Source organism: Mauremys reevesii, linkage group 25, assembly GCF_016161935.1.
Source record: "Mauremys reevesii isolate NIE-2019 linkage group 25, ASM1616193v1, whole genome shotgun sequence".
Lineage (NCBI taxonomy): Eukaryota > Metazoa > Chordata > Testudines > Geoemydidae > Mauremys > Mauremys reevesii.
Window position 1 is genome coordinate 13,417,174 of NC_052647.1, and position 17,551 is coordinate 13,434,724.

A 17,551-nucleotide genomic window follows, 5' to 3' on the forward strand; every position below is an offset into this window, starting at 1 on the left:
AAGCGGAAGCGGCGCGTTGCTAGGAGGGCTCCCGGAAGATGGCGGTGGCCGCTCCGGCTCCGGGCCCCGCGGACGAGCTGGTCTCTGCGGTCACCCTGTACCGGCGGCGGCCCCGGCTCCTCCACGGCACCGTCCTGCCGTTCGTGGCCGGGCTGTACCCGGCCTGGCTGTGGCTGTGGGGGCCCCGGGTCTGGGCCGCCGGGGGGGAGGGCGAGGAGGCCGCGCTGCTGGCGCTCGCCGCCATCGGGGTCGCGCAGCTGCTCACCGCGCTCTCGGGGCTGTGGTCCGTCCACGCGCACTGCGCGCTCACCTGCGCCAGGGTGAGTCACGGGGGCGCGAGGGGTCAAAGGTCGCCGCGGGCGAGGGTCTCCATTGGTGAAGGCCCGGGGCAGGACCCAGGGCAGCAGCGGTTCTCAGCCAAGGGCCTGGGGGCCCCTGGGGGCCGCGAGCAGGGCCAGTGTTGGACTAGCTGGGCCCGGGGCCGAAAGCCACAGCTCCGCTGTGCAGGGCGGAGCCCGGGGCTCTGGGCTCTGCCCTCTGCCGCCTGGGGCCGAAGCCCGAACCGCTTAGCTGTGGGGGGCCCGCTGTGGCGTGGGGCCCTGGGCAGTTCCCATGCTTGCTACCCCCCAATGCAGGCCCTGGCTTTTAAGAACATACGAATGGCCATACTGGGTCAGGTGTAGCCCAGGGTCACCAGATGTTAAGGGGAAAATATCGGGACCGCTGCAGGGGGGGCTTTTTTTTTTATAGTCACCCGTCCGGGAGTTCGGCGGCAATTCGGCGGAGAGTTCTTCAGTCGCGGATGGTCTTCAGCGCTATTTCGGCAGCGGGTAATAAACCTTGCTGCCAAAGGCAGAAGCACCCACCACCGAAATACCATCAAGGACCGTCCGCGACTGAAGGAAGCAAAATATCGGGACAAATGGCATCCTGATCGGGACGCAGGACAAACTCCTCAAAATCGGGACAGTCCCGTCTGGTCACCCTAATGTAATCTAATGCCAGGTGCCCCAGAGGGAATGAACAGAACAGATAATCATCAAGTGACCCATCCCCTGTTTTAAAAGAGGAAAAACAGTTGTTGGGGCACTGATGGGCTGTAGAGTTTTTATAGCATGTTGCAGGGGCCTCAGAAAGAAAAAGGTTGAGAACCTGTAACCCAGGGGATGCCGTGAAGGCCAAAAGTATAACTGAGTTCACAAAAGACTTAGATAATTTAATGAAAGGGTTGGTCCATGAATCGCTGTTAGCCAAGATGATCACTCCCATGCTGTCCATGTCCCTAAACCTCTGACAGCCAGAAGATGGGATTAGATGGCAGCAGATCGATCACTTGATAACTGCCCTGTTCTGTTCATTTCCTCTGAAGTATCTGTTGGAAAAGAGGATACTGAGCTAGATGGATCATTGGCCTGACCCAGTGTGACTACTTATGTTCTGACATAGGGTTACCTCCCTCCTCGCTTGCCTTTAGTTTTCTTACTCTGGAATGGATCTGCCCATTGTCTGGGGGGCGCTGAGTGAGTCCCTGCCCCGCTTGGTCCCATGTGGACATTGGAATGTTCATTGGGCTCTCTCCATAATAGTGGGAGGCTGCTCTAATGTCTTGAGCTTGGATTCTTCCCCTGCTGGCCATGAGCTGTCTGCCACTTCCAACCTCCAGGTGCTGTGTGTGAAGTATTTCTGGATGGAAGAGGCTGTAGAGGTGTAAAGTAACAATAATGAGTGATATCACTTCTGAAGGGCCACCATGGATATCAGTAACTATCCAGCAGGATTGCTTCCCATACTGTAGAAATGCAGCCACGTCTGAGGTGGGAGGTGGCAGTTGAGTATACAGGGATGACTCATTTGCAGTGACATGGCAGTGGTTTAATAGCTATCTAGCAACACTGTGCACTTTTAGACAGAAAGTGAAACAGAATGGGAGGGTGATTATGGGTGGGGGTTATTAAACATTTTCTTGTACAGAAATATCTCTCCATTGAAACTGGTCTGCTTTTACTTGGGACGTGTAGGGGAGATGTGTGTGTGGCTGAGCTGGCCCTGCTTGCAGGTGTAATAACTATTTTAGCACAAAAAAGTTGCTTTATAAAGCTGAACTGCTCTGGGTGCAGCTTAGCTTTCTTTGCCCATATTTGTTGTTCCACCTGCTGCTGGGAAGTGAGAGGCACTGTGGTAACTGGGCTGGCTGGTTGGCCTCACTTCATGGCAATTCCTGTAACTGTCTGTATAGCTTCCTCTTAGGAGTAGTTGCATGTCTAACTGCAAATCATCTTGGCAAAAAACATCTGGTACAGCTTCATTAGCTAGTCTCCAGAGTAGTTGGCATAGGTCTGCAGCTGTATCTTGGGCATTTATTCAGACCATCAAGGAGCTCTCAAAGCAAATGAGCCCTTGGAGCTGGCTGCCAACACTGTGGGCTGTATCCTAGAGTTTTCCCAGTGTTCTGGTAGTGTTACTGATTAGGCAACTTGTTACTGCTTTGGATTGCAGGCAGTGGTTACTAGTGTTGCCAACCCTCCAGGATTGTCCGGGAGTCTCCAGGAATTAAAGATCAATCTTTAATGAAAGATTATGTCATGGGATGCAATCTCCAGGAATTTGTCCTACCAAAGTTGGCATCCCCAGTGGTTATTCAAAGGCCTTGGTAGCTGTATATGTTGCAAATATAGTTATCTTTATCACGAATGTTAAAAATCCAAACCGTGAGCTACAGGAATTAACAATGTAAATAGCAAGGAAACAAGGTGGCTGAAGGGGTCCTACATGCAGGTAATTGCATGAAAATGAGCAAAGAAAAAACTGGGCAGATTATTTGGCAAAATGCGCTGAGATCTGTTAGACTGTGGATTAGTTTCTTCAGGACTGGGGTGGAAGTTACATCGTGTGGAAAACTTAAACTGACAAAGCCTTGGAGAACAGAGTGTCGGGAACATTCCTGCTGTGACCGCCAGGGTAGGGGCAAGATTTGACCAACGAAGGTGCATACACCTTTGACTAGTTACTAAAGTCCTCCACCCAGCCATGCTGCAGCAGTACCCCTCAATGAGGTTGAAGATTTCTCTGCCCTTTGTGCTTTCCCTTTTGTATTGTTTTGGATGTTGTTTTTAGATGCTGGGATAATGTCAGATTAAATAGACAAAAGTCTGGGTCAAACTATGCAGCTGGATCCAGAGGAAAATGTGAAGAATAAAAGGGTTAAAATGTTGCTTCTCTTGATTCCTTTTATTAAGGAAATCCCCTTTTGACAGAGAATCTGCTAGCTGGGGTTGAGCTGCAAGAATGAAACTAAAAGTAGAGTGTTCTCTGATGGTTTCATTGTGATGTGAGTGGGCTGTCACAATCATCCATTCAGGGTATTAATCTGGTAACCTTAGGCCAGCATGAGTTTGAGATGTGACATGGCAGAGTTTTATAAGATTTTCCTTATGCCAGGGGACAACGTTCTTATTTCCGATGTGTTCATAACTAAAATCTGAAACTTGCTGTAATGTGGAAAGTAGCATCTCGGAGCTTTTCTTGTTAGTCAGTTACCTTTTATTATTAGATGCTTTTATTGCACTTGTAAGCCTTTTTTCTAAGCAATGGATCCTCCTTTTTTCATAAGAACATAAGAACGGCCATACCAGGTCAGACCAAAGGTCCATCTAGCCCAGTATCTATCTACCGACAGTGGCCATGCCAGGTGCCCCAGAGGGAGTGAACCTAACAGGCAATGATCAAGTGATCTCTCTCCTGCCATCCATCTCCATCCTCTGACAAACAGAGGCTAGGGACACCATTCCTTACCCAGCCTGGCTAATAGCCATTTATGGACTTAACCACCATGAATTTATCCAGTTCTCTTTTAAACGTTGTTATAGTCCTAGCCTTCACAACCTCCTCAGGCAAGGAGTTCCACAAGTTGACTGTGTGCTGCGTGAAGAAGTATATGAGTATATAGTAAAAGGTGTTGTCTATTCACATGCCCTCCCAATATTGCTAAATGTCAGTTGAGACAATTACAGACTTCATTATAAAGGCAGATGGAAAAGCTCTGTTGGTTTCCATCTATTCCACTTTCCTGATCCTGGAGGCCAGGGCAGGATTGTTCTCTGGTCCTTTGCCTAGTTTGCCCAACAGGGCTTCCATCACCCCCCTTAGGAGATTCTGCAGGCTAATACATCTCACTGTTAGAAAGTTTCTCTCCTAATACTTAGCTGTCTGTTGCCCATAAGGAACTGAAGGGACCATTGGATTACATCTTCCCCACCACACAAGCTGTAGTCAGCCTTTTCTCTCCTTTATGTCTGAAAACAAAACTCAGATATTGGTGACAAAACTGGGAAACTGTTAACAAGGGAATCATTTAAAATAGTCTAGTATGATGAAGGGTCTGAATTTAACTGTCTCCCCTCTCTGTCCCTCACCAAGAAACTTCAGAGCTCATTATAACGATCCTCAGCTCCCTATTGTTCCTCCATGCTAGAGTCCCCAAGCTGTTGAGTGAATCCTATGAGGTTTGCACTAATCTAGCTCAGTAGCCTTGAGTAGAAGGGAGAGCATTTGACATTGTTTGAACATGGCTTGTGATTTTTTGTTAGAATGGCAGGGGTAGATTTCTGGGAACAGGCTCTTGATTTTTGTTTAAAGCAGCACCAAAGGTTTCTGATATTGCAAGGATGTAGATGTATCCATCCCAGTCACAGAGAACTATGTAACAACATCTCTCTGCAAAGCCAAGACTTCTCTGTCCTGAGAGGTGCCCAGCTCCCTAGCCGCCTAAGGATGTGTGTGTGTGGGGGGGGGGGGGGGGGCACATCAACAGAGTGGTCCAGGTGCACCCTGACCTTCCATAGACAGATGACAGCAACTCCAGGCATGCAGGGAAGGGTTGAGATTGCTCTGATGATACTTGTGTTTTTTACTGGGCATTGTTAGAGCACTCAGAAGTGGAGGCCCCGGTTTGAGGAGCAACTGTGTTGATCATATCAAAGTTAATGGGACATTGAGTTTGTTGATCAAATTTGAGACTTGATCAAATTTATGAGAAACTTTCTTTCCAGCAAGATGTGACCTGACCATCAACAATTGCTAGGCTGGGAAGAGTTGTGACTAATTGTTTTTGCATTCAGCATCTCAAACTGTGCAGTTTATTCCTATTCACTTTTCTATTCTCTGCAGCATGTTGGCAGGACTAAGTTAATCTCATTCCTCTGTCTCATTCTCCCCCCTCCCCTCTAGGAACTCAGTCTTTCCTTGGGGGTCAGGATACAGAGTAATTTTCATTGCAAGTGTTGGTCTTTCCTGGATGGTTTTAAAATATCAATGAAAAGTCCAGATAAGCCAGTAAAAATAGAGGAATGTTCTCTGTGTTTGTGTGTTGCTCACAATGTGTGTGTCTCATAATGACTGTAGATCCCTCCTGGCTTCCACTGACCTTGTGACCTGCTTTACAGAGTGCATGTTTGCTTTGTGTTTTTCAGGAACCCAGTCCTAGGAAAGCCACGTTAGCTAAAGTTGTGCCAACCCCAAATAATGGATCTGCAGAGCTTGTGCCACTCCATCGAGACCAGGTACAGACTTAGACTCCAGCTCTTTATAATAGCTGACAGCTGCCTGGGAACTGCTGTTTCTTAGCAAACGTATATGCCTTTCCAAAGCCACTAATTTAAATTAAAACCTTAGAGCTTGGCTGAAAGCCAGCTGATATCCCTCACAGGCAGGGACTAAGAGGTTTTAGAAAGTGCAACACTTGTAACTAACACCTGTAGTCTCACAGACAATGTTGTTTAGGAACAAAAGTTGTAAATGTCCAGTTGGTCCAGTTGGTCCCATCTAATCCAGCCAGTGCAGTTCCCTGTAGTATATGTGAAGTGCTGTGGCCTACTGTAAGGGTCCTTGGATGCGAAAGGCTAAATGCTCTTCCCTTCTGCATAATCCCTGCAGGGGGAAGATGGGCAGGAAGCCCTTTCCTTTGAGTTTCAGAAAATTAAGTACTCTTACGAGGTCGATGACAAGAAACAGTTTCTCCCTGTGGCTTTCCCTGTGGAGCACCCCCTCTCCTATTACCAGAGTGCCCGAGGCTACCAGGAGGACAGAGAGATCCGAGTGGCTGAGAAGAAATACGGCACAAACAAGTGAGTGTGTGGGGGTGGAGCTGGGCTACCAGAAGCTGTAGGCATCAAACTGTCCCTGGGTAATGTTCAGTAACAAGGATTTCAGGGACTGGGGGTTCCAGGCACTGGGTTTTGAAGGTCCTTGCTCCGGATTATCAGGTTTTTGGCAGCTAAATCCTCCAGAGGAAGGAGATAGCTACTTCCTACAGCAGCATCAAGTCTGGGGTTTACCCCTGAAAGAGCCCTGGTTACAGATTCAAATCCCTTACAGCTAAGAGTAATGAAGAGAAGGGGAATATGTTCTGATACAAAGGGGAACAAAACCTCCCGTTCATACTCCAGAGGCTGCAATAGCTTTTGGGTTGGGATAGTGCCATGGGGTCTGAACACCAAGATTAACAAGATTTTATCCTTTCCCAGGGCAGAAATGGTGGTGCCAGAGTTCTTGGAACTCTTTAAAGAGAGAGCCACGGCCCCTTTCTTCGTCTTTCAGGTAAACAAAAGCTGTAACTGTTGTCCCCAAGGTGCAAAGAAGGGAATTACCTCCAATCTGCAATCTTAGTTTGGGAATCTGAAGTGGCTGGCTGTTTCCAAAAGCCAAAAATGCACCGTTCATACACTGCAGTGTCTACTGTGGGGAGACTTTATTATTCTGGGGAGAAGGGCTGACATATCTTTGGTCAGTCATAACTGACCGTCCAGTGTGTGATCCAGAGCCCATTGTAGCTGGCATGAACCGTCCCCTTTGGTAGCCTCAGCAGAAAGGCCAAAGACCAAGGCTAGAGAATGCCCTTCTGGCCCTCTAAGTCAGGGCAGAAGTGCATTAGCAAAGCAGCACGTAGAGGTGGTGTTTGCCTTGTCACTGCATAGACTGTATCTAGTCTGCCGAGAACAAAGGAGTTCAATCCCCAGCAAGCCAACACTCTTCACTGGCTCTAAAAAAAAAAAAAATTGTCTGTTTCCTCTTGCTGGGCTGTTACAGTGACATTCTAGTGTCCAAGCATGTGAACAGTACAGGATGTGCTGATCTACTGATGAACCTGAGTTCTCAGGGACATGTTAGCTTCTTTATGGGGTGAGTGCTGGAATGGCTTCCACATCTGTTTCCTCCAGGTGTTCTGTGTGGGTCTCTGGTGCCTGGATGAATATTGGTACTACAGTGTCTTCACTCTCTCCATGTTGGTGGCATTTGAAGCTTCTCTGGTCCAACAGCAAATGAGAAATATGTCAGAGATTCGAAAAATGGGTAACAAGCCATACATGATTCAGGTAAGTGAGTGCAGAGGGATGATGATCAGAAACTCGGCACTGAGAAACTGGGGAATTTAATATAGAGCCCAAGAGCATGCAAGGCCCTTTAGACATGGCCTGTAAGAAAGAGCAGAGTTTACACTCTAAATAGACACACCTTGCTGAGGGAGCAACAAGACATTCCTGTGTTTCCTCTTTTCTTATGTCCAGTTTGCCTTTTGACATCTGTTGCCTTTGCATGCACTTGTTTAACTCTTGCCTAGTTATTCTGAGTCTTTGGCCTTTTCCTTTGAATAGTTTTAGCTTTTGTTTTTTCAGTTCAGATTTATTATAAAACAGCAGGATTATGTCATGCATCTGTGGGTGCTCAGCTGGGGGAAAGACGATTGATTGGGAACAATTCCAAAAGAGCCCAGCTCAGCTTGAGGCCCCAAAATTTGGTCCCCTCCTCCTTTGGTACTTTCTTTTTCTTGTATCTGTTTGGAAAATGCATGTGATTCTTGTGTGTTACACATATAAAATGATATTTTATATATAAATGTACAGACAGAAACACATAGAATGAGCACCTACAGCAACAAAACACTCTCTGCCCAAGGAAGGGAAAAAGACTTCAACTCTGCGCTTCCAAGGAGTAGTAATGGGGAATTCCAAACTGCAAACGCAGGGATGGTTTGTGGATAGCTGGGTTGAGGAGACCGTTTATGCAGATTCCCTATTTATGTGCAGAGCTGGGCTTTTGTTGTAGTTGTTTTGTCATCTATCACTCTCTCCCCGTCGTACATTTCTCTAGTACCCGTCCTCATAGTATCTAAGTGCCCTTTCTCACATTGCTTTTGTTCTGCAGGTTTACAGAAACCGGAAGTGGCGTCCCATTTCCAGTGATGAGATCATCCCAGGGGATATTGTTTCCATTGGTAACAGCCTGCATGCTTGACACAATCAAAAGCCCTTATAAAATCAAATCACTTCTGCATGAATGTATTGACTGAGATTAATTAAATTTACAATTCAGCCCAGTCAAAATGTCCATAAAAATTCCAACAAAGAATCTTTAAATGCCCATAATGCCCAAACTCACAGGCCTGAGAGAGAGTCCTTCAAGTTCCAATCCCACAGATCTCTAACTTTATTCTCCAAGATTGGAGTCTAAATATTAGGACTAAAATCAGCCACAGCTGCCCTGCTTCAGATCAGAGGTTCTAAGAGTGGAAAGTTCCATCCAAAAGCTGAGGATGGGGATGGAGGACGAGGGGGAACAGGATGCTGTCCCCACCCCTGTACTGTGACTCTTTTTTAGATTGCATTGCCCAGGGCTGTTGTCACCAGTCTAAAGCTTGAATGGCAGTAAGAACTGTGCTCCTTTACTTTTAAACCCCTCTAGTTTCAGGCTATCTCAGGTTTTATGACACTTCTGGTTCACATCAAAGCTGGTGTTTTGGTGAAGGTCATGGGACAGATTTGGGAACTTGCAAATGCGACTTGCCCTTAGTAATCCTCTGCATCTCAGCCAAAGCAAAGGGGAATTGCATCTTGCCAGACAAACGGGCTAACAATGGCCAGTTCTCACAATGGGCTACTTCTAAGCTTTGCTCTCTTGATTTCAGGCCGATCTCCTCATGAGAACCTAGTGCCATGTGATGTGCTCTTGCTCCGTGGAAAGTGCATTGTGGATGAAGCCATGCTGACTGGAGAGTCTGTGCCTCAGATGAAGGTGAGAGACAGGTCCTCAGTAATGCTTGTTACGTCTTCATTGTTTATGCACCAAGTTTCATTCCAGCCACCGCAGCATCTAAACAGCGCAGGGTTTATAGGTGCAGATCAATCTTTGTGTAAACTCTGGCCCAGAAAATCCGGGTCTGTTGAGTGTTATCCATGACTGATGATCTAGTAAATGAGAAACAGACTGTCTGTTTTGTCTGGCTGTGGCTGCGGCCTCTGGGGCTGGATTGCAGTGTGTGGGCACAGCCACCACTCCCCCACATTCCCAGTCTGGGCTGCTTTGACTGGGCAGACAGGGGAGGGACGAGCACAGAGAGCTTCAAGCCCAGTGAATCTCCCTTGGTTTTATGCCAGTGCATGATTTAAACACGATACAATCACATTGTGAATAGCCTCCCTGTTGAGGCTGGTGATCCAAGTGTGAGTAAATCCTCTGACCTCAGGATTCTCATGGGTACCAGGCATCTGAGCTAGGACAAAGGCAGGAGCTAAGTATCCTGCTCAAGTCCAGAGTCAGCTCCTGCAGACTGCTCACAGTGGAGCTGAGTGCGCCTCATGGAGATGGGACTGTAGAGGAAAGTTATGAGTCCAGTTGTTGGCAGCTAACTGGAAATAAGTCCTGCTTCTCTACGAGTTCCGAATTTTCTCATTCAGGAGCCTATTGAGGATCTCAATCCAGAGCATGTCCTGGACATGCAGACAGACGCCAGACTGCACATCATATTTGGGGGAACAAAGGTTGTGCAGCACATTCCACCCCAGAAAGCCAGCACGGGACTGAAACGTATGTACTTGCCAAGCAGGCGGCTTTGGTCAGATGGAACGCCATGGCCTGGCCCACTCCTTTCAAACAATGTAGCTTCTGGGCGATAGTGCTGAGTTTGTCACCCTGCCCCGTCCTTTTAGATGGCAGCTTAAATTGAGTGTTAAAATGAAATAATCTTTTGCTGAAGGCCATCGTGTTCTCCTGGAGGGTGAGAGGAACATGGAGCCCCAATTTTGTTCTAGCTATAATGTGTGTATAAAAAAGATCTCTACTGAGCTTAATGCTGCTGTTACTGATCCTGTTCCAGCTGTCGATAACGGGTGTGTGGCATACGTTCTGAGGACTGGATTCAACACATCTCAGGTAAGAAGTGCATGAGAGAACGCCCATTTAAGGGAGGTAGTTCTGATAATTGCTGGAGAGAAATTCAAATCAGGGTGACACAATTACTCACCTGTTCGGAACAGTTAGGTTGGTTCTTGGAATTCCTTTGTTGTGGGTGGGCGGATGGAATGGTCTAGAGGATAGAACACAGGGCTCCGAGTCAGGATTCCAGGGCTTTAATCCTGAGTGCCACTGAGTCACTAGGACTTTGAACAAATTGCTGTGTAATAGCAGTTACTGGCCATGGGTGTTGAGGTGTGTTCTGTAAACACCAGACAAGTGCAAGGTAATACACTTTTTAAAAATCTGGTGGATGGAAAGTCAAGGCCGCTTAAATAAAAAGCAGTGAGAGACACACTTAGCTGACCTACAGCTGATTAGCATGCTAAAATCCTGCCCGTGGGTGGCGCTGTACTGGCAATCGCTGGCAGCGGCCCAGTGAACGGAATGTATCACGTGCAGCAGAGAATCATAATGCAGGCTATCTTGAGTTATACATTTGTCATGTATTTTACAAGAAACTGTACTGCATGCTGCAGAACTAGCTTCTTGCATTGAAGGCAGTTCTCCTTTCAGGGGAAGCTGCTGCGAACAATCCTCTTTGGGGTGAAGAGAGTGACAGCCAACAACTTGGAGACCTTTATTTTCATCCTGTTCCTTCTGGTCTTTGCCATTGCTGCTGCAGCGTATGTGTGGATTGAAGGTGAGCGCTCCTTGCACCTCGTCCTGGGAGCTAGCTTTTGCCAGGAGTGTAGGAATAGCTATTGTGAATTGGCGGGGAAGGGAGGGGATGGTAGCTGAAGAAGCTGGGCTGTTTCCATGTGTGGGCGTGAGCCATGGCTCATTCCATTTTTCTCCCATATTCCTCAGTAGTTTGTGCCCCTTGACGCGTCCATTTGTTGTTGTGTGGCACCTTGTCTGGAGTGGAGAGGCAGCATTTCTCTGGTTTTATTTTGTAGGCACCAAGGACCCCAGCAGGAATCGATACAAACTCTTTCTGGAATGCACTTTAATACTGACTTCAGTAGTCCCACCCGAACTTCCCATTGAACTTTCTCTGGCTGTCAACACCTCCCTTATTGCCCTGGCCAAACTCTGTAAGTACTAAGCCCAAAAGCAGGAATAGAAACACTGCGCTCTGGTGTCCAGTATCCCCGGGACTGCAGCACGTGGCCACGTAAAGTGTGTGACATTGCTGGCTTTTATACACCATGGCAGCCTCCTCTCTTCAAATAGCAATAACTGGGCTGGCTCCCATGCCTGCCTGTTCGCCGTGTGTGCTGTGTGAGTGTCTGCAGGATTCATGTTGTTGAGATGAGTTCCTGTCTGCATCCTGTAGAACTTTGCACAAAAATTGGTGTTAATATACTATGATATATATATATATATATATATATATATATATAACTTTGCAACATTTTTTTTTTTTTTTTTTTTGAAAAAAAAAAGTCACGTGACACACACAACATACAGGACAAACTTACAATTAAAATTTATACAAAATAACACAACCAAAAAAAAAAAGTAAAGGGTTAAACATTTGAATAAATAAATTTATTTAAAACTTAGCATAAATTTGATAAAAATATATTAGTATTTGCCAAATAAAACCTGCTATATGGAAATAAGAAAAGCCCATGTTACAAATACTTCAAGAAAGTTAGGAATAATTCCAGCTGTTGCATTCCTGAAGGGTTAAAATAATTGTTTTGTTCTTTTTTCAATTGCTTTTTTTTTGAGGTTTCTGTAAAACTATAGCTTTTAATTTTGGGGTTGGCAGGGCTGGCTGGAGAGGAGTTTTAGGAGCTTCATATGGGGGGGGCAAAAATTTTTGAGGACTGAGGGGGGGGGTGATGGGCTCTGCTGCCTTTCTGTCTTTCTCTCATTTATCATCTTTAGGAGAGCCTGGGGCTGCGATCCATTCTATTTTTGGATTGGTGATTTGGCTAGTAAAAAGGTGAAGCAGCCCACTGCATATAGATATATTAAATGAAGAAAAAAAATAATAAACTATTGGTACAAATTGAAAGGGTAATGGATATTGGAGGTGACTGAGTGTGGAGCAAAGAAGATCTTCTTCTGGACTCAGAGCGACAGGGACCGTTGAAAATGCAGGCCTGTTTATTACCAGGCTGCACATGGCAACAGATTGTCAATTTAAAGGTTTTATTGGGGATAATTACAAGCAGGTATGATTAGCTAATAGAGTTATGAAACTTAAAACACACAATGACTAAAATATCTACTAACAATATTTATAAACAAAGATGCAGCATTTAGTAATAACTGATACTTACAAAAAATGCATATTGTCTTAGAATGTGTTTAACACTGAATGACAAACGAAGAGGCCAGGGCAATACTGGTATGGCAAGTTCTACAGGATGCAGACAGGAACTCATCTCAACACATGTCATTCAAAGTAGGGAGGTGACTCTCAGGGTCGGGTGGAGGTGGGTCACACTGTTTTGAAACTTGGAAATAACTCCTAAGTAGAGTGCATGGGGGAAACAGGCTCCCACTCAAAAATCCAGGTCCGGTTGCTTTTTCAACAAGTGTTCCGACCCTTAGCGATGGGTGCCCACCTAAGAACCTACCTGGGTAAACGGTCTCCAAACCTATCACCGCTCTTCCACACCCCTTTGGGGTTCAATCTGACTGTGACTTCACAAGCTACAGAGCAGAAGGTTTGAGGTTGTTAGATAAATTGTGGCTGAGCACTAGGGTTTTTGGCTTGTATGTTGTGGAAAAGATTCTAGGTGGCTGCAGACCCCAACGTGCCCCTGCTGTGTCTCTGTGATACATTGCAGGGTCCCATCTCCTCTCTTTCAGATGTGTACTGTACAGAACCTTTCCGAATCCCCTTTGCTGGGAAAGTTCAGGTTTGCTGCTTTGACAAAACTGGCACCCTCACCAGTGACCACCTGGTGGTAAGAGGTGTGGCTGGGCTCAGGTAAGCCATGGGATGGGTTCCCATGGGTAATGTTTACCATATTGTACAGTCGTCTCAGAGTGCGATGGGGGGTTCACTGCCTTTTTAGCGTCTGGTAGTCGGCCCTGTCAGAGCAGGGATGCACGACTGGGTGGGCCAGTGATCCAAAGTACCAAATCCTGTGTAGCCAAGTAATCAAATGTGGGTGAATTTGAACAATGGAGGCCTAGGCTCCAGCCGCAGTGAGAGCTTCCCTCAGCTGGAGGCGAAGTGCCAGTCCAGTGGGGAAGAGAGGATGAATTAGGGGGAGTGAAGGAGATGAGCCAGAAGCGGGTTCTAGGCTAGAGGAAGGGGGAATCCTGCAGGTTCTCTGGCTATGGCACTTGTGCAGCAATTTGCTGCATCAGAGCCCTTGAATTTGGTGGTGGTTCTGGGATTTCATAAATATGTTCTTAATTGCTAAAACCCTCTGTGCCTTTCTGCACCAACCTGCAGCCCCCGCCATGCAGCCCTGCCTCAATGGCAGAGTCCCTCATAGAGAACCCCCTCTGGTTTATTTCATTTTAAATCTTACCCCTCAGATTATTGGAATGTTGTGACTTGTGCACTGAGGAGTCAGAAGTCCTCACACTGTGGAACATATGGAAAATAAATGTGTAAAATCACCGTAACCAAAATATTTCAGGGGTCGGAGCAGTTACTTATAGAATGAACAAGACCCTGGTGAGTGAGGCTGAGTGATACCCATGCACTCTAGTCAAAGGGTCACCATGAATGTTGAGCCAGTGCAGCTGTTGTTAACCCACAGACACTTGTGATTTCGTGCCCACTTGTTCTCAGGCTTCTGAAAAATGGTTTAAAGCCTCTCTTGTCCTGGGAGTCTGTTAATTGGCTACAGTGAGGGTGGGACATTGCCCAGGTGACATAACCAGCCTGGCATGTGTGTATCCCTCACTCTCCTCCCATCTGTTCTGCCTATTTCCTCGCACGCAGGGGGCTGTGTGGAGAGAGCAGTTCAGAATGACTTCTTGCATTAGAAAAACCCCTTTGGAGGCTGCACATGAATGTAATCTAAGTACGATACACATCTGTGTGAGCAGATCCAGCTAGACAGGGTGGTGTGTTACACGTCTGTCTGAGCGGACCCAGCTAGACAGGCCGGTGTGTTGCACGTCTGTCTGAGCGGACCCAGCTAGACAGGGTCAAGTGTTACACGTGCATTCAGTTGCCTTGAGCAGCACTTCTTGGGTGCTCCAATTAAGGCCTCTTCTTTGAGGAATCTGCTCAATTGGGATTGCTCAGGGGCAGTGGCTGTAATTGCAGCATCGAGAAGCTGAGTCATTGGGCCAGCTTTTGCACAGCTTTGCTGTTGGCGTGAGAAGCTCTAACAGTTTAGGACACTGGGACAGTAATTATTTGCTTGGAGAAATTGTAGAACACGTATGGCTTTGACAGCCTGTCCAAGCCTATTAACGTGGTCTCTCCCCACTGTAGGGATGGGAAGGAAGTGACGCCAGTGTCTGACATTCCTGTAGAAACCCACCGAGTGATCGCAACTTGCCATTCGTTGGTCCAGTTGGATGACGGGACGTTGGTGGGAGATCCACTAGAGAAAGCAATGCTGATGGCTGTGGATTGGACTCTGACCAAAGGTAGAGACAGTGGCCAATTCCTGTGTGTGTCTAGCTGCACAAACTGGTACCGTGTGTGTGTGTGGATATTAGTGATAATAAAGCTGCTCCTCCCAATTTCATTCCTGTGCGGGAAATTCACCCCTCTTTGTAGGCTTATGTGGGCTTTGTAGTCCTCTGCGTGGGGTGAGCTTTGCCCTACATGAGCACTGGTGAGTGTTTTGGCACTGCTGTGGAAGGGCTGTGAGAGATCCTGTACAGGATCTCCGCAGGGACGATTCGTGCATGCAGGTTGTTAAAGTACACTTCCACTAGCTCAGCAAGAAATAGGATAGCACTGGCAGCAAGCGAGTATGTACCAGTGGGGATCAGGCGGGTTGCACTTGGCATGGCTAAGATGTGCTGCCGCTGCCCGTGCTATAGCACCTACCCCTATCTAGACCTGAGCCAGCATGTGTATGCAAGCTGGGTATCACACCCCAGCTCCTAGTGTAGGTGTAGCCTAAATCTAGAAATCCACCTCGTGCTGCAGATGTGGCATGCTCAGAAGCAGCTCTCTGTTCTGATCCACAGAAATCGTCCCGGTAATTCCATCCCTCAGTCACTGGGGCCAGAACTTCCATCATCACCATGCTGCAAGGCTTGGGTGGGGAGACTTGTTTGTTCTTAGTGAATGATTCGCTCCTGGGAGCTGAGGGAAGTGATGCTGCTTGCAATGCTGAGAAACCTTTCAGGATTTCCCGATCTGTTTGTTTCCAGATGAGAAAGTTTTCCCCAGAAGTATTAAAACTCAGGGACTGAAAATTCACCAGCGCTTTCATTTTGCCAGTGCCCTGAAAAGAATGTCCGTCTTGGCTTCATATGAGAAGATTGGTTCGACTGATCTCTGTTACATTGCAGCTGTGAAAGGGGCCCCAGAGACCCTGCATGCAATGGTGAGCACAGCACACGCAAGGAATGGGCTTTAAGCCAGCGAGGAGTGTCCTAAGATGGGAATCAGTTCATGGGGCCTCCACCAGCTTGCCTGGGTTTGTGTGACTCCATCCTCAAATCCAGAACCTGAATTATGTCCTGAAAATGGGCCCAGATGCTCCCCCCTTCCCATGTAAAAACAGTCTCCGCTGCAGAGGCTCAACATTAATCCCCGTTAAATCAAGGGTGGGTCAGTGTGTGATGTTCCTGGCCACGCTGTGCTTGTTCTCAGGCCTGCAAATACGAATGGCAACAGAAGGGTGAAAATCTGATAAAGTCACTCTCCTGCCCTTGGTGGAGATATTTGCTGCTGCTTTGAGCTCCCCATTTGCCTCACCCCTGCTCAGGCATGGAGGCGCCTTTGCTTCACAGTGTATTTGGTATGAAGCATTGTAACCTGCGTATAGTGTTTAACACGCTGGTTTCCCCCACCCTCCTTTTCTGCAGTTCTCTCAGTGCCCGAGCAGCTACCGCACCATGCACACAGAAATCTCACGTGAGGGGGCAAGGGTGCTCGCGCTTGGCTACAAAGAGCTGGGGCACCTCACTCATCAGCAGGTACGCTTGGCTCCATGTAGTGGTGCTGGAAATACGGGTGCTGCCGCGCACTCCCTGGCTTGAAGTGTTAGTAATAACCCAAATACGTGGTTTCCATCAGCAGCCCCCCCACTATAAAAATTGTTCCAGCTCCCTTGGCTCTGTGCCTGGCCCCCTAAAGTCAGAGCACCCACCAAAGGAAGGTGCCCACGAGAGGGGGTGGCACAGACACCTCATGGGGAGACGATTGTCATAAGTCACAGATGAACCTGTAACTGCTTTGGGTTTTTATACCTGAATCCTGTTGATTTTATTTTATTTATTTATTTGCTTGTTAGCTCCAAGGGACTATGGCTCAGGTCTCCTGGTTTCTGTTTTCAGTTCTGGCACTGACTTCTTGTGTAACCTCAGGCAACTTGCTCTGCCTGCCTGTGCCTCAGTTTTCCCACTTGTAAAACAGAGCTCACATGCCTGTGAGAGGAGAGTTGGGAGGCTCAGAAAGTGGGGAGGTGACTGTAAGGGGACCTGTCTCTAGGCAGCAGAGGGAGAATCCGGAATCATTCCATGCACCTCCAGCTGCCCCTGGCGTTCCCAGTCGGGACGGTCTCCAGTGGATGGGGGTCTCATTGCTTGTGAGATGGCGTGTAACACTCCAGGGTGGTTCTTTTCCGTGGAAGGTGCGAGAGTTCAAGCGCGAGGCTCTGGAATGTGACCTGAGATTTGTCGGCTTCATCGTGGTCTCCTGTCCTCTCAAAGCTGATTCCAAGCCCGTCATCCAGGAGATCCAGAATGCATCGCACCATGTGAGTGTCTGCAGGAGGGAACGAGCTCCTGGGGCCGTGCAGACGCCTGAGCTACTGGGCTGGTACAAGCCTCTTCCAGGATTGCGGGGCGTGGGAGGGGCAGCCCCTGCCCTGAGCTGTGGGTCATTCGTGGAGTCCAAAGCCAGCAGGGACCTCTGTGATCATCTAGTCTGACCCCCTGCAGGGCACAGGCCAGAGACCTGCCCCAATGTAATTCCCAGAGCAGCCGTCTTAGCAAAACACCCAGTCTTGATTTAAATATTATGATGGGTCGGGGCTCTGCCTTGCCCCTGGTGGTTGGATTTCTGGACAAGGTGCTGTACAAAGCATCTGTGATCATTAGTGTCTCAGGTGGGACCTGGTCAGCATCCAGGAACGTCTCTCTGTTCTCTGTAACTAGGGCCATGTGCCTTGTGCGTGACCTCGGTAACCTCGTGTGACCCCACCTGTTT

General features: G+C 47.7%; 1 protein-coding gene across 2 annotated transcripts in view; it reads left to right on the forward strand.

The window, feature by feature from the left end:
• Positions 1-17,551, forward strand: part of ATP13A1 (ATPase 13A1) — a 25,419-nt gene continuing 7,868 nt past the window's right edge. For both annotated transcript variants that reach the window (XM_039514912.1, XM_039514913.1), the window contains exons 1-16: positions 1-320; positions 5,469-5,558; positions 5,932-6,122; positions 6,522-6,594; positions 7,215-7,370; positions 8,200-8,269; positions 8,960-9,066; positions 9,729-9,858; positions 10,148-10,203; positions 10,801-10,927; positions 11,184-11,321; positions 13,057-13,177; positions 14,651-14,808; positions 15,547-15,722; positions 16,207-16,317; positions 16,974-17,099. In XM_039514912.1, the coding sequence (XP_039370846.1) occupies positions 39-320; positions 5,469-5,558; positions 5,932-6,122; positions 6,522-6,594; positions 7,215-7,370; positions 8,200-8,269; positions 8,960-9,066; positions 9,729-9,858; positions 10,148-10,203; positions 10,801-10,927; positions 11,184-11,321; positions 13,057-13,177; positions 14,651-14,808; positions 15,547-15,722; positions 16,207-16,317; positions 16,974-17,099 (2,112 nt within the window). In that variant the 5' untranslated portion in view covers positions 1-38. The remainder of the gene's footprint in view (positions 321-5,468; positions 5,559-5,931; positions 6,123-6,521; positions 6,595-7,214; positions 7,371-8,199; positions 8,270-8,959; positions 9,067-9,728; positions 9,859-10,147; positions 10,204-10,800; positions 10,928-11,183; positions 11,322-13,056; positions 13,178-14,650; positions 14,809-15,546; positions 15,723-16,206; positions 16,318-16,973; positions 17,100-17,551) is intronic.